Below are 14,393 nucleotides of genomic sequence, written 5' to 3'. Positions count from 1 at the left end.
TTGGGGATGTTTTGTGGTCATTTTAGAGAGGAGCCCAAGCAGAAAGCTACCAGCCTAAATGAACTGTGAAAGTCTAGGATCTGAAATGCAGGGAAAAGGAAAAGTCTAGGGAAAGCCTGGGCAAGCCTAGGATCCAATACAATTAGTGCCCAATTAAGTAGCTCTCTGGTTGCTTGGCATATGCAAAAACTGTAACTGCACCTGCAGTCACTGATTTGCAGTGTGTTTTTAGTGCTCTAGTGGGACTCTGCTCTTGGCAGATCTGGAGCTCATTCAGCTTCCAGGAGGCACTGGCAGTGCATCTCTGCTTGGGACTGTTTCTTGCTTTCCAGCCTCTTTTCTCTGATTTTCGCCCTCTCTTTGGCTTCCTCTCTCCTGCGGCTTTTGCATTGGGCATTACCTTTTCGTTCTGTAAGGCTCTTTTTTTTTAACCCCCTCAGCGTCTGGGAGATAGTGGGCCAGCAAGGCGGGGGACTCTCAGTCCTGCGGACATTTCGGCTCATGCGGGTTTTGAAGCTGGTCCGCTTCATGCCTGCTCTCCAACGCCAGCTCGTCGTCCTCATGAAGACCATGGACAACGTGGCCACGTTCTGCATGTTGCTGATGCTCTTCATCTTCATCTTTAGGTGAGTGCTTGGGGAGTGCTTCTGACCTCCAGCCCTGAAGGACTGAGCAACGGGCAAGAGGGACTCTTCTGAGCTGAGCGGTCCCAGAAATGTCCTTGCTGGCCAGCACTGGTGATGGGCTTGCTGCCCTGATTAAGTTCTCTTAACTCTGATCTTTGCAACTCAACTTGTAAGGATCATCTTTCAGCTGGATGATCCCCCGACATCAGCCCAAGGTAGCCACCTCGATACTTATGGACTAGCAGAAAATCTTGTGCTAAAAATACTGCCAGGGAGAGGGCAGTGTTCCTAAAATGAAGCCAACTTCTCTCTGTCTCCTGTTCCGTACTGGTGGTTCTGCTCTTACATGGTCTCTTCTTTCGATAAGAGAGGTTCTGCAGTGGAAATACTAGAGTTAGAATTGGACTAGCCACAAATATTTGGATTTTGTTCTTGATTTTGAAGAGAGCCTGGTTTTTATAATAGCCAACTCTGTTGCTGTTCCAACAATTGAGACGCTGAGCAGGCTGAAGAAAGCCAGTCTCTTCAGTGGAATAATGTTCCTTTCCCCAGTGTGACTTTTCACTCCAAAACACCATTTGGTGCCATGATGCTGAGTAGAGCTGTGAATAATTTGATTATGCAGGTTACTGGCCAAAAGCTGGGGAAAACAAATTATTCTTTTAGCATCAGTCTAAAATGAAAGGTATTCTGTTTTCTCGTCAAAACGGAAAAAGTTATTTCAGGTCACCTGATGTGTTTCATTCAGGCATTTCACAGAAATCCTTTTTGTCTTTCTAATTCAATTTAGATGCATTTTGCTGAAAATGTGTAATTGCAAAACAAAGTCAAAACATTGTGTTTAGAAAAATGTTGAAACAATGTTTTGACTTGAAAAAACAAAGAGGAAGAAGAAGAAGGAACAGACATACTTTTTGGCTGAAACAATTTGACAGATTTGACCCAAATTCACAATCAGTTTGCGTGATCTCGTCGTGCATTTTTCAGCGAACAAATGATTCATTAAAAAAAAAGGGGGGAAAAAAAAACCACAGCTGAAATGCAGAGACATTAAGCCCTGCTTTATGATTTGTGTTTACTGTCATCTCCTCTTCAGTCCTTGCTTTTTCTCACTTGCAGCATCCTGGGGATGCACCTTTTTGGCTGTAAGTTTGCTTCGGAGAGAGACGGTGACACTCTGCCGGACAGGAAGAACTTTGATTCCTTGCTGTGGGCCATCGTCACAGTTTTCCAGGTACAAAATGGAAAACCTCTCAACGAATGTGCGTTTGGAGAGTGCAAGGCTGTGGGGTTGTTTTCAAAGCATCATACAGAGCTCAGTGACATTTCTTGCCTTGGAAGGGGGAGGACCCAAAGCCACGAGTGAGAGAACATGAGGGGTTTTGAACAATATTAGAAAGTGAATCGGAAAGCTGGTGAGGGGGGAGCTGCAGAGGTAGGAGGCTTTGTGTTTGCAGGGAGCTCTGGAGAGGTTGCAGGCTGGCTGGGAGGAGAGGCAGAGGATGGAGGCTCAGCAGAGGACAGCGGGGCTGTTTGCAATGATACTGCAACAACGAACAAAACCTGTTTTAAGCCCATAACTTTTATGTGTGGTTTTTGCTCTAGCAACCCTGAGCTCTGTGTTTGCTGAGTCTTTGGAGGACGGTTAGCTGTTCTGGCCGACTGTATGAAACGTTAGAGCCACACAATGTTGCAGTCGCCTGCGGCCGTAGGTGCCCTCGGCACCGGTTGGTGTCGGGGTGCTTTGGGCAGCGCGGCAGGCGGTTGCTTTGGTCATTGCCCTGTCTCTCCTCTGAGTCAGATGGTGGCCTGGGCCAGCTTTGTCCTCCAGAGCCTCTTTCTGCCTTATCTTTTGGCTGAGTGTAAGGGTGAACTCCTTCTGATGAGGTCCCATGCCATATTTAAGTGCATGGTTATGGCTGTGGTGGATACCCCAAAGGAAGGGTGCTTGTCTACACGCAGTGGCTGACTGGTGCCTCTGCCCACCCAGAGCCCAGATACCTGGCCAGGCCTGGGGAAAATGGCTTGCGTTCCTCTGGTATCTTCATTTTCCTGATGCCCTTTCTCTGCAGATTTTGACCCAGGAGGACTGGAACAAAGTCCTGTACAACGGCATGGCATCCACCTCTTCCTGGGCTGCTCTCTACTTCATCGCTCTCATGACGTTTGGGAATTACGTTCTCTTTAACCTGCTGGTGGCCATCCTAGTAGAGGGTTTCCAGACTGAGGTAAAGTCCTGCTCCTCATGCCTTTGCTTTCTTCTAAAATTTCAGGGCCTCCGTATCCTGGAATATGATTTATAAAACGTTTATAAAAGTGATACATGAGAAAAGCTGGGAAAAAAATATCATGTCTTTTTTTTTTTTTTTTTTTAATCTTCCTTCTTAGCCAAGGCACAATTTAATACACCCGGCCCTTTAGCTGAGCTTAAATGAAAAGCATTGTTAGCGTTAATACAACACTGAACTTCAGCGGTGAGTCAGTCCCTGCTGATGGAAGAGCTGCTCTGACAGTGACTTTGAACCAGTTTTTGCTGTGTTTGTGAGCCAGATTAAAAGGCCCTCCTGAAAAGTTATGTAGGCTGCTAAGAGATTAGTGCTGTGATTACCTTTTTGATGGTACGCGCTCACGGCGCTCTCCCCGCTCCCAGCGCTGCAACGCTCTGCACATTTTAAACTACTTTATTTCTAGTCTCTGCTGGCTGCTTCCTGCGGCTGGGAACCTCCGTGAAACAGCCCGGGCTCCCGTAAGCTTTCGCGGGGTGGCTGTGGTCCAACCCGACCTTTCTCCTCGTCGTTCTGTCGTCCTAAGCGAACGAATGAGCATGTCACCGGGTGCCCAGCGTGGGCGCCTGTGGCCACCCAGTTCTCTGCAAAAACTGTCCAGTTGAGCAAAGTTGTTGGTGAGGAGGCAAACAGGGACCTTTCTACCCTGCCCCGGGGTTTCGAGAGGTAAACGTGACCTACCGCTGCCCACTGGCTGTGTAGGCTGTGTTTTTACACAGTATGTCTGATTCTTCTTGTTTGCTTTAAGTGTGCCGGGGTGACGGCGTATTATTTAAGATTTGCCATTTGTCTGTCATCGTATTCTACCATTCTGAATCATTATGCACGGAACCTTTTTTAAGATTATTGTTTCTGAGCGCAGCTCAGGGTTGAGTCTTGTGGAGTTGTACCAGGAGATGGCGAGAAGGACTTTTTTGTTCTGTATCGTCTCTCCCCACGTTGGTGCTTTTATTTTCAGTTATTCCTGTTTTGACTGTTTCTCTCTGTAAATCTCCTCCCCTGTCCCCTTGGCGGAAGGGAAAGGTCACCGTCAGGCTCCCCTCGATAGCACCGTATTCCCTTGTCTGAGCAAGAAGAGCTAAGCACCCTGCGCCCGCCCGGGCTGCCCCCGCTGCCCTCTCGCTGGCAGATCGCTCTGGGTCGTTAAAGCCTGCTCCAGCGTTTCCACTGCGACCGTGCTTTAACTGCCGCGTAAACGGACCTGAGCGGTGCCGGCCGCGGGGTGACTTCGGGCTGAGGAAAGCTCTAAGGTGCCACGCTTAGCCTGAAGCCAGCAGCACCTTCACCTGCATTTAAAGGCGGGCGCAGGTCACCGAGACCGGAGTCCCGGGCAGGTCCCAAAGTCCAAACTCCTCTCCGGTTGTGGGGGCCTAATTCTACCTCACCATGGCAATTTCAATGATCTTGCACCAAATTTATGTAATTTGTGGCTCTGATTACAGTGCCCTTTTATATCGCAGGCTTTTATAATGGCATTTTAATAATAATCTTCCCACCGTGCCCCTGTAAGTCTGATTTTCGCGGCTCCCCCAGTAAGCTGAAATGTGATCGAGAGATACCTGGGCTCGACCCAAGTTTTCTGCAGCAGGCAGGGAGAGCAAATGTCTGTTGGAGGTCACGAGCCTGCTCTCCAAGAGGTGTAAGTCAGCATTACTGCTCTACCTTCAGCAGAGACAGGCTTTCACCCCCCAGGCCCAGCCTCGCTCCTTTATGTTTATTCAGCTTTGCTTTCTAAACACACCTCATCCTCATTTTTGCTAACAGGCAAACAAAGAACCTTCTCCTAAGCAAAATTAATAGAGAGATCATCTCTCCCTGTAAACAAAACCCAGCCCTGCTCTCCGGCGGCTGCGCTTGGCCCTTTCTACGTTGGGTTTTTTTCATTCTCCTTCAGATTTCTGGGCTGAAACACAATCTCAGGGCTGCTGGCTTTATCTCCCCGCTCCTTGACTGCCTTTCCTCAATCTGCAAGCACCTCGTTAATTTTAGTGCATGGCTTTGCAGCCCGCCGTTGCTAGGCAGCAGATGTATATAAGCAGTTAAGAAACAAAAAGAACCTGTTCCAAACTTTAAATCTGGAGTAATATATTTTGCAGGGTTGGTTTTTTTTTCCCCTTTGGTAACCTCCTTCTCTCATGCAAAAGGCACATGCAGTATTTTATGCAACGTGGGTATTTTTGAATGCGCGTTCTTTGCATTAGCTTGAGCTTGATGTTCGTGCGTGAATCCCCGGGAGCTGGACAGCGGGGAAGGTGAGCAGAGCACCTCCATTGGATAGGGCTACGGATTCGAAATTGCTGCCCGAACCACCAGGTCCCTGCCCTGGGGATTTATCGCGGAAGCAAACGGTGACTCCTGGTAAGAGAGCTTTCTGGTAGACATAAAGCTCCTCTCCCGAGGGACTCCCGGATGATAATCGTCTCCAGAGCGTATTCTTCCATTGGTGATCCTCCCAGTCTCATGTCCCCTCATCCCTGGCAGCCCTCGCTCGTGGTTGTGTTTCTTTTCCTTCTTCGTGCCCCTTGCGCGGCCTGGAGCTGCCGGGGTCGGCGTTTCTCGAGCCCTTCCATGCTTTTCTCCATAGGAAAGATATAACCCGCTCCCTGGACGTAGCATCAGACCTTGGATACGCAGTCTGAGAAACAGAACTTGGACTTCTGGGCTTCAGCCAGAGGGAACAGGCCATTTTCCCTTGTTCAAGCCTTTGGGTTGCGTTTTTGTTGCATCCTTTACCTTTTACATTCCTATCGGTTTCATTGGGGCTATTCTTGAGAAGGAAGTGTGTTTCCTTGTTTTCTCTTTGGATGGCTTTTCCCTGTCTCGGTCCCTCTGTTACAACCAAAGACTTTAAATTAAGTGTCTATTATGTGGCTAGCAAGACACTGCTGTCCTGGATGGGTCCAAAAATTATCAGTCTGTCTTAAGCTTTTCATCCTAGTCTACAGTGGGATGCGTCCTGCATCCCGTGCAGCAACCGGAGGAAATGCCCAATGCCAAATAGACAAGAAATTAAGCCAGCTGGATACCCTGCGCCTTGCTACTGTTGTACATAACCCTCACATAGGTCCTGGACCCAGAAAAGGGGCTGGTACCAGGCACGCTCTGCAGGCAGTTCCCGCTGGCCCTCAGCAAGCAGCTTGGTAGAAAATCCTGCTTTTTTGGACCTGTCCGATGCTCCTAACTTGTTTGGAGAACCCCTGAATGCCACTGGGGAATGGAAAGCCCAAAGAGGAGGTTAAAAACCTGTGCTTTCTAATAGGCAAGGAAAACTAGATTCCTGGTGCTCCGAGCAGGTGCTGGAACCGCTCCCCAGACAAACCCGGAGGGGGATCGCAGACCCCGCAGTGGCATCGTGGCCGCGCTGTCTGCAGCCTCCAGCCGATTTCAGGGCGATCCAGACCGCATCCCCGGATGCGCACTTCTGCCAGAGAGGTGCTGGCTGGGGTGAGGAAGGAGCTGAACCTACACGGTTTGGGATGGCTTTCCTTAAATGCGGTATTTCACCTAGCTGTAAGAGGACCAATACTGAGTTAATCAAACATTCATTAAAAGCCCGCATTGCCGATTAATGACAGCATAATAAATAAAGATCCCATTATGCAGCTGTCAACAAAAAAAAAAAAAATCATGTTTTCAATAATTAGCTGGTGTTTCATTAGCACAATTATCACTTAGGACCGAATCTCCTTTTGAAACACTTAATTTAAAGGTAAGGCCGGTGCCTTCGGAGGGCTCTGCTCCCCCTCAAACGTTCCTCCCCGGGCGGCCGCGCGCTGCCCCGCTCCGCCGCTGTCCTGCCCCCTCCTTCCTTTCCCGTCCCGTTTGCGACCCGCTCTCAGCTCTGATGTTGCGACTGTGAAAACTGAACCCCCCCTTCCCCTTGCTTCCCCCCTCCCCGTTTTCACTTCAGGAAATCACCAAGCGAGAAGACGCGAGTGGGCAGTTAAGCTGTATTCAGCTGCCTGTCGACTCGTCGGCGGTACGTACGCGCTGAGCATGAGCACACCCCGACGCCGTCCCGTAGTCGTCTCCGTGATGCTGTTCTCGTTGTAGTAGCTGTTGTTCTTTTGGGTTTTTTTTGTTTTTTTATTTTTTTCTTTTTCTTTCCTTTCTGTTGTCGTCGTTGTGGAGTCGCCCTTGATTTTAAGTCCCTTCCTTCTTTGGGGGAGCCACGTAAATTAAGGCCGGCGCTCCGGCGTCGCCTCCAGCCTCCCGCGGGCCCCTCCGGCCGGGACAACGCGCCGGCGCTGCGTCCCGCAGCCTGGCCCGGACGGCGCGTTTGCACCCTGCCAAACGCTTCCCCTCGGCCGCGCGCCCGGCCGGGCACGCGAAACCGCCAAAGACGGCAGGGACCTGGAATCAAGGCTGTTGGTGGACACGTGTGTGCGCGAGCCCCGCGCTCCGGAGGCAGCGGGAGTCGCGGGTGGAGGGAACGGTGTAGCGCTGCCCGGCAGACTGGCTCACGCTGGGATCGCGGGCGGAAACCCGCTCGCCCCGACGGCGGAGCCCGTCAGGATGAGAGATCAGAAAAAGGTCCCTTCAGGTCTGAAACCCCCACGGAAAACCCCTCTCTCTCCTCCCTACCTCGTACGTCTTTCTCCTTGTTGCTGCCTTTTCCGTCCTTTCCTAGAAGTCTGACCTGTGCTGCAGCGCAAAGGCCCTTTCCTCTCGTACCTGAGCAGGTTCTCCCACCTTCGGTACACGCCGGTTAATCCGCTGTACCGGACGGGCCATCTTGACCTACCCTAATTTTCCCCACAAGGATGTTAACTCCATCTTCTCTCATAACCCCTTTTCCATCCAGAAAGGCAAACTGGGAGTGCAAGAACAGGTAACGGCGGCCAGCCCCTGCCGCGAGACGCTTGCCTGCGCCCGCCCTTAGCTCCGCCGCGTGCTGCGTTCGAGGGGATGCTTTCCGTCCTAAAGACGTGGGGTTTGGTGCTGTGGGAAGGGAGGGTGGGACACCCCCCTCCCCGTGGCCCTGCTCTCCCACATCCGTGCCCATCTCCTAGCGTGCCCGGGAACTCCCCTCTGGGCAGTGGAAGAGCATTCCAGGAATATAAATTAAGTAAAACTCTGCCTGTTATTTATTCATTTTTAATAGCTCCTTAGGGAGACGTGAGTAATTCCTGGCAGGCCTACTGACCTGCTGAGCTGAGGGCCTGCGGAGGGAGGCTACCTGAAGCCAGCTGGAGCCCATGCTCATGAAAGAGACACAATTTATGAACCCAGCAAAGTTCAAGCCCGTCTGACTTTGCTGTTCCCTCTTGAAAGGTACATTCCTGACCTTTCCCAGCCTCTGCGTCCTGCAGAATGAACTTCCCTGAGTAACACGGAGGTCCTAAATACTCAGGAAGGGAAGTTAAGAGCCAGGACTTTACGTCATGCTCTCTTTTGCCTTAAAAACATGTATCTGAGAGCATTCAGTCATTCTGGAACAGACCCCCTAACTGCTCGTTGAACTCGAGAGGGGAGAATTCGGGCTCGTTCCTCTGGAGCTTTGCCTGGAAACGTGAGCAGTGCTTGCGGTGCGCAGGATGGGCCTTGCATTGCGCCTCCGCTCCTAGCCCACTGCTGCAGTGCCTCCCCCAAACTGGGGCCCATCTGGATTTTTTTTTCCACCTAAACAGGTACCCCCAAGCACCAAACTTCATTTGCCTTGGCCAGGGCTCCTGAGGGTGCAGCTTAGGTGTGGGATTTGCTGGGACTCTTTGGTTGCCCCAGCTGGAGCAAGGTCCTGCTTGGCTTCTCCCATCTTGGCATCCTCCCTTCTTTCCCACCTCCCCTCCCTCCCTGACATATGTCCTGACGAGGCTCGACGCTCTTTGCCAGAATAGTGGTTTCAGCAACAAATCAACCACTCTTGGACGGGTGTCATTCTGGCAAGCGCCGTTCCTCCCGTTGGGTGTATGCTGGATATACCACACCCTAAGTGCCTTTCTGCAGCGCCAATGGACAGAATCAATGGGGCATGCAGGGAAGTCCCTCACCAGGGCCATGCCGCAAGACTGAGCAAGTACCTGGGCACCACACTGGGAGCAATGGTAAATCTCTTCTCTCTCCTTCTCGAGAGTGCATGGGCAGGGTCCAGAGGATGGGCCTGTGTCAGAACGGGCAGTTCTCGTTCAACCCAAGTGTCTGAAATAGCACTGGAGCTTCTGTGAATCCCCTAAACTTTAACGTGTGTTAAGTGTTGCAGCTCTAAGGTAAAAGGCCACCCAGGGGCAGTTGTTATCATGTTCTGCCACTTCTCTGCTCTGGTGGAGCTTCCCCTGATGTGTGCCCATCAGCTGAATTGGAAAGTCATGGGTTTATGTCCCTTGCTGAACCCTGGATTGTTTCATTGAAGCATCACTAGAAAGAGCCACATGAATGCCTGGGTACACTGAGCTTGAGGTCACAGTGTGTAAATTACAACACATGAGTAGGGTCAGATTTTGTCCCAATACTGCTCATCAGTTACAAGTCCTTCCCCAATGTCTGCCCAGTGTGCAAATCCAGTAGCAAAAGTTAAGCAGTGTTTTTCCTGATCCCTTTCTGAGACTGCGTTCAGATTCAGAGGCAGTCAGTCTTCCTGGTAGGAGGTTAATTAGTCTGTGGTATAAATATGTGCATGCGTCATTTTGTGAAAGGTGATGTTGCATCGTGGTACGAATTTCCGTGGACCTGTAGGTGTGTTGTTGATGATGGTAAGCTGTTTATCAGAGGGGCATCCACGCATACAGCCGTTCACCCTCGTGGCTGAAGTGCTCTGTTTTGCTCTAGGGTGATGCTTCGAAGTCTGACTCTGAAGTGGATCTTTTCCCTCACAGCCTGGAAGAAGAGGGTGGACTTAAGAAAAACCTGTCGAATCCAGCCTGTAAGTAACAACCCTGGGACACAGTCCCCTCTGCAGAAACCTCACTTCACTGTGAAAACAGCGCGTCCCACATGGGAAGTGACCTCCTAAAGAGAATATCTTAGTCCAAGCTGCTGCAAGCATTGCTGAAGCCAGCAGACTTGCAGCGAGAGTTTGGATCATCTTGCCATCAAGTCTGAGGTCTAAGCTTTGAGACAGTGTCTCCGCAGAGTGATGGGATGAGAGAATGCTGGACTATGTGGCACCATCTCCCTGCCCGTGGCTGGCAGAGCGGATGCTGGAGGTGACCTTGGTGGGCAGGGGGAAGATGGTGCCCAAGGAAGAGACTCTGGGACAGAAAGCGGGGAAAGCCAGTGATGGAGCCAAAGCATGTGGGAAAGGGGTAGCTTGGGGGGGAGCAGAGACAGCCCTTGGGGAGAGGGGGGTTGGAGGTGAAAGCTCAGAGGGTAGGGGTGCTGAAAAACAGCAAACTGGTGAGGGCAAAACAGAGAGAGAAGGGAAGGAGCAAAAAAAAAAAAAAAATCCAGGGAAAGGAGCTGGAGGGTGTTTGTTGAACAGTTGAGCAGTAGCAGACAGCAGCACACATCTGGTCTCCTTTCTCTCTGGTGTCTGGTCCATTCCTGGTTTACACTTCTCTGCATGCCCTTGTTTCTATGCCATGTTGAAGGAGGAGCTCTCTTCTCTCCAAAATGACCTTCTGGTCCCCATCCCTGTGATGTTTGAAGGAGAACCATCTCCTTGAGAGCTGCAACCTGCTTTGCCTGCCTGAACGTAGGTTGCATGCATGCCTCTTGAGTGACAACACCTAAAAGCCATTTGTGTCTTCCAGTGCTGGCCCTGAGCGACCACCCAGAGCTGAAGAAGAGCCTCACCCCACCACTCATCATCCACACTGCGGCCACACCAATGCCCATGCCCAAAAGCGCCATGTTCGGAGATGTGGCGCAGGGCTATGAGGCCCGCCGGGCTAGCGGCGTCTCCATGGACCCCAACGCTTACGAGCTCAAGTCACCGGTACTCACCTCGCTTTCCCCTACCGATGCTCGCTGTGCTGCTCTTGGGTTTGTGGGGCTGCTTTATGCTGTGTCCGTCTGTCCACCCGTGCTGTGCTCGCTTGTCCCTTGGTCACGTTGGTCCTGCCTGGCAAGACCCGGGCAGGCAAGGCAGTGGCTGGGGGTGATGCTCTCGTCTTGGTGTCCTTTCCGCAGTCCAGCATACGGAGCTCACCCCACAGCCCCTGGAGCGCTGGCAGCAGCTGGAACAGCCGCCGCTCGAGCTGGAACAGCATCGGCCGCGCGCCCAGCCTCAAGCGCCGAGGCCAGAGCGGAGAGCGCAAGTCCCTGCTTTCTGGAGAGGGGAAGGAGAGCTCGGAGGAAGGGGACAGCTCGGATGAGGAGCGCTCCAGTCGGGCCGGCAGTTTCAATGGTTCTTTACCTCATCGCATGGAGTCGCTGGAAACAAAAGGCTCCTTTGATCTCCAGGATACCTTGCAGGTGCCTCCACTTTACCGAAGCGGAAGCATGCACAGCAGCCGCACCTCTGCCTCGGAGCATCATGACTGCAATGGGAAAACCGCCCCAGGCCTCCTGCTCCATCAGCTCCCCTTAGATGACCCCCGGCAGGACTGTGATGACTGCGATGATGAAGGCAACATGGTAAGGAAAGGTCAAGCACTCATTCTGACTTTTCTGCTCATCAGAGTGATGCCTGCGCCTCTGTCCGGACAGCACTGGGGGAGTGCAAAGCGATGGTCTGTGGCAGGGGCCAGGTCTCACCTTCACGTGCCACCCAAACTCTAAGTGGCTTGGCAGAGCACCTGTAGGGCTTGGAGCTGTGGAAGCCCCCCAGGGTCGGTGCTGGCTTTGTTACATATTTCAGTGCCATCTCCAACAATTTATGATGGAGAAATGAGGGCAAAACTCCACAGGTCCCGGGAGAAGGTGCAAAGCAAAGACTTGCTGTCCTTTGGTTATTTTGGCAATATGTGCTGTTTCAACGAGTAACTTTCCCCTATCTCCAGCTATTACTTGGAGTTCTTCCCCTCCCCTGTGCACAGTGGTAGGCAATTTGTGTTGAGATCAACAGGCAATGAAAGGGCAGGGTTTGGCCCACAAGTCCCCTGGAGGCATTAGTCCCATGGAGACAGTGGTAATTTTAAAGGCTTTGCATTAATTTCAATATGAAGAGGCATTAGTCCAACAAGTGTCTCTTTTTCATAGGCCTGAAAAGTGCCATTTAGAAAATGTTAGCTAAAAGCATGGCAGCAGGAGAAGAAGAATCAGCTGTAATTTTGAGCTGATTAGGGTGCAAGACAGCAAGGAGGCATCTCCAGCTTGCAAGTTCCCTGGATCTGCACTTTCAAATCAACGCACGTAATTTGCTACGTGCTGCCGCTGCCCAAATTATGTAAATGCCATGGGGACTTAGGAGTTGGAGAAACTTCAGCATGATGAGGGATGCGTCAAAACACAAAGAGCCTCATGCTGAGCTGGAGCGCATCTTGCCCAACCCCAACCAGCGGCAAAATGGTGCAAGTGAGGCCAGCAGTCAGCAAAGGGGGGTTCAGCGCAGCACAGCAAACGGCAGGCTGCCTGCCCGCCATGGTCACAGCTAGGTATGCTTGTGCCCAAGGGCTTTTAGCAATCTGCTTCTCGGTGTAATGCAAGCATAAATACGACACGGACATCTCATTTTACCAACTGCTCTCTCTGTGCTTGTCCCTGAACTTTTCTGTTAGGTTAGCAGCAGCCTGGGGGGCATTGCAAAGGCTGAGGGCACCTTGAGAAGCAGCTCCTGGAGCTGGCTAGGGCAGGAGGAGTCCTCTGCCTCTTTGGGGGCTGCAAGCAGCCCAGGGGGGTGACAGAGGCTGCCAAGCACCAGTGCAAGCACAAAGTGGCATCGCTAGGGATGGCTGGTTCTGCCAACTTTGGTTGCTTTTCTATTTTAGTTTGCCTTTTTCTCGGGTGTAAGAAGGCCGGTGGCCTGATACGCCATCCCCAGGCGGTAACTCTGTCGGTCTTGCAAAGGTGATGTTTTTGGGGTAGATTCATGCAATTGTTACTTCAGCGGTAACCAGGGCAGTACTGAGAACATGAAAGCTGTAGCTTGTGGAGGTGATTTTATTGTATTTTGCTGAGTTTGTTGAATGAAAATGGGACACGGAGGATGTGCAGGGATGCAAAAGGGCATGCATGCAAACGCACGGGAGGAGAAAGAGTGTTTCCGCTGGCAGAATAGAGTCACTCAGCCATGAGCCACCTGGAAAAAGCCATTACCCCATTGCCTCTCCAGCACGGCTCCTCAGCCTGGGATTTTCACTGATTATCTTAACCTGGTTCTTAACCTCCATAAAATAAATTGAGTTTTAAAGAAAGGGAGCAGTAATTATTTTTGGAAAAAGCACTATTAAAATGATCGAGAGACCAGGCTCTTTATAGTTAGCTGGGGATTTTTTTTATGCTCCTGAGCCATACGCGCTAGCAGGTCCAGAGCATCCTGCAGGTCTCTTACTTTGCCTCCTCCAGGTAGTAAGTTAACTGGCAGATCCCTGCTCACGTTAGACATGTTGTGATGTGGCACGTGGAGGCCGTGTGGTCCCTTTGCTCCTATCCCCATCCCACCCACCGTGGCAGCTCCAGCTAGCTCTGACTACAGACTCTTGAATAAGATGCATGTTTTTAATCTTTATTATGATGCTGCTCATATAGTGTAAATGAGGAGTCTTCTCCCTTTTCTGCATGCTGAGGCCCGGCTGTGCAGGATTGGACCAAAGGTCCCCGAATCCTCTCCCACAGAGCACTCGGTCACAAATGCTTAGGCAATGAATGGACAAAACAGGATTAAAAAAAAAACGGGGGGGGGGGGGGGTGAAGCATACCTTTGCTTGTGGTACAGCCACAGCAAGCAGCTGGGACATCCTCAGCTGGCTCTTGCCTTTCCTCATGCTCTGAAATATATATTCACTGCAAATCACTAAACCAGAGGGATTGGAATATATTGCTTAGATTAGTGAAATCAGTCTCTCAGGTTGCTGAGCTTCCCTTTGTGATTTCCTCCTGACATTTTGGGGGCTTCTTTGCCCCTAAATTAACCTTGACAAAGTCGGGAAAAAGTCATTATTTTTTAAATTGAAAAAAAAAATATCCTGAACTCCCCCACTGACAAAAGAAGAAAAGGATTCAGCTGTTATTCAGATCAAAGTAATCCTAAATATGCCCTTCTGCAACAAAGCTTAACAAGCTGTCCTTGCTGGATGATTTTGATTGCTGCTGCACAGAAATAAAAGAAAGTGTGAGGATTTTCATTTGGATCTCAGAGACTCCCATTATATTAGTGCCACTCCACTGCTTTCAATGAGTTTATTCTAAATTCACATTGCTCTAATGAATCAGACCCCTGATATCTCTTCTCCCCAAAATGTAAAATCAGAGGACCAAATTCTGCTAGTCCTTGCATGAATGTAGATGAGGAGAAACTTCCCTAAAACAGCAATCTGCTGCATTTCTGGGTTCACATGGGTGTAACTGAGACCAGGGATCTGCATGGACATCTTTCGTGTTCAGATCTGCTTGTCTAGGTTTTGTTACAGGTCACTGCATGCACTGGCTGCAAAATTTGTATTCT

General features: G+C 50.8%; 1 protein-coding gene across 1 annotated transcript in view; it reads left to right on the top strand.

The window, feature by feature from the left end:
- Window positions 1–14,393, top strand: part of CACNA1G (calcium voltage-gated channel subunit alpha1 G) — a 128,893-nt gene that overhangs the window by 61,306 nt on the left and 53,194 nt on the right. Inside the window, exons 12-19 of the mRNA XM_062592076.1 lie at window positions 441–626; window positions 1,746–1,860; window positions 2,699–2,854; window positions 6,822–6,890; window positions 7,716–7,742; window positions 9,677–9,770; window positions 10,600–10,871; window positions 10,919–11,425. Coding sequence (XP_062448060.1) covers window positions 441–626; window positions 1,746–1,860; window positions 2,699–2,854; window positions 6,822–6,890; window positions 7,716–7,742; window positions 9,677–9,770; window positions 10,600–10,871; window positions 10,919–11,425 — 1,426 coding nt within the window. The remainder of the gene's footprint in view (window positions 1–440; window positions 627–1,745; window positions 1,861–2,698; window positions 2,855–6,821; window positions 6,891–7,715; window positions 7,743–9,676; window positions 9,771–10,599; window positions 10,872–10,918; window positions 11,426–14,393) is intronic.

This window comes from Rhea pennata, chromosome 19, assembly GCF_028389875.1.
Source record: "Rhea pennata isolate bPtePen1 chromosome 19, bPtePen1.pri, whole genome shotgun sequence".
Lineage (NCBI taxonomy): Eukaryota > Metazoa > Chordata > Aves > Rheiformes > Rheidae > Rhea > Rhea pennata.
This window is presented reverse-complemented; position numbering and strand designations above follow the sequence as displayed.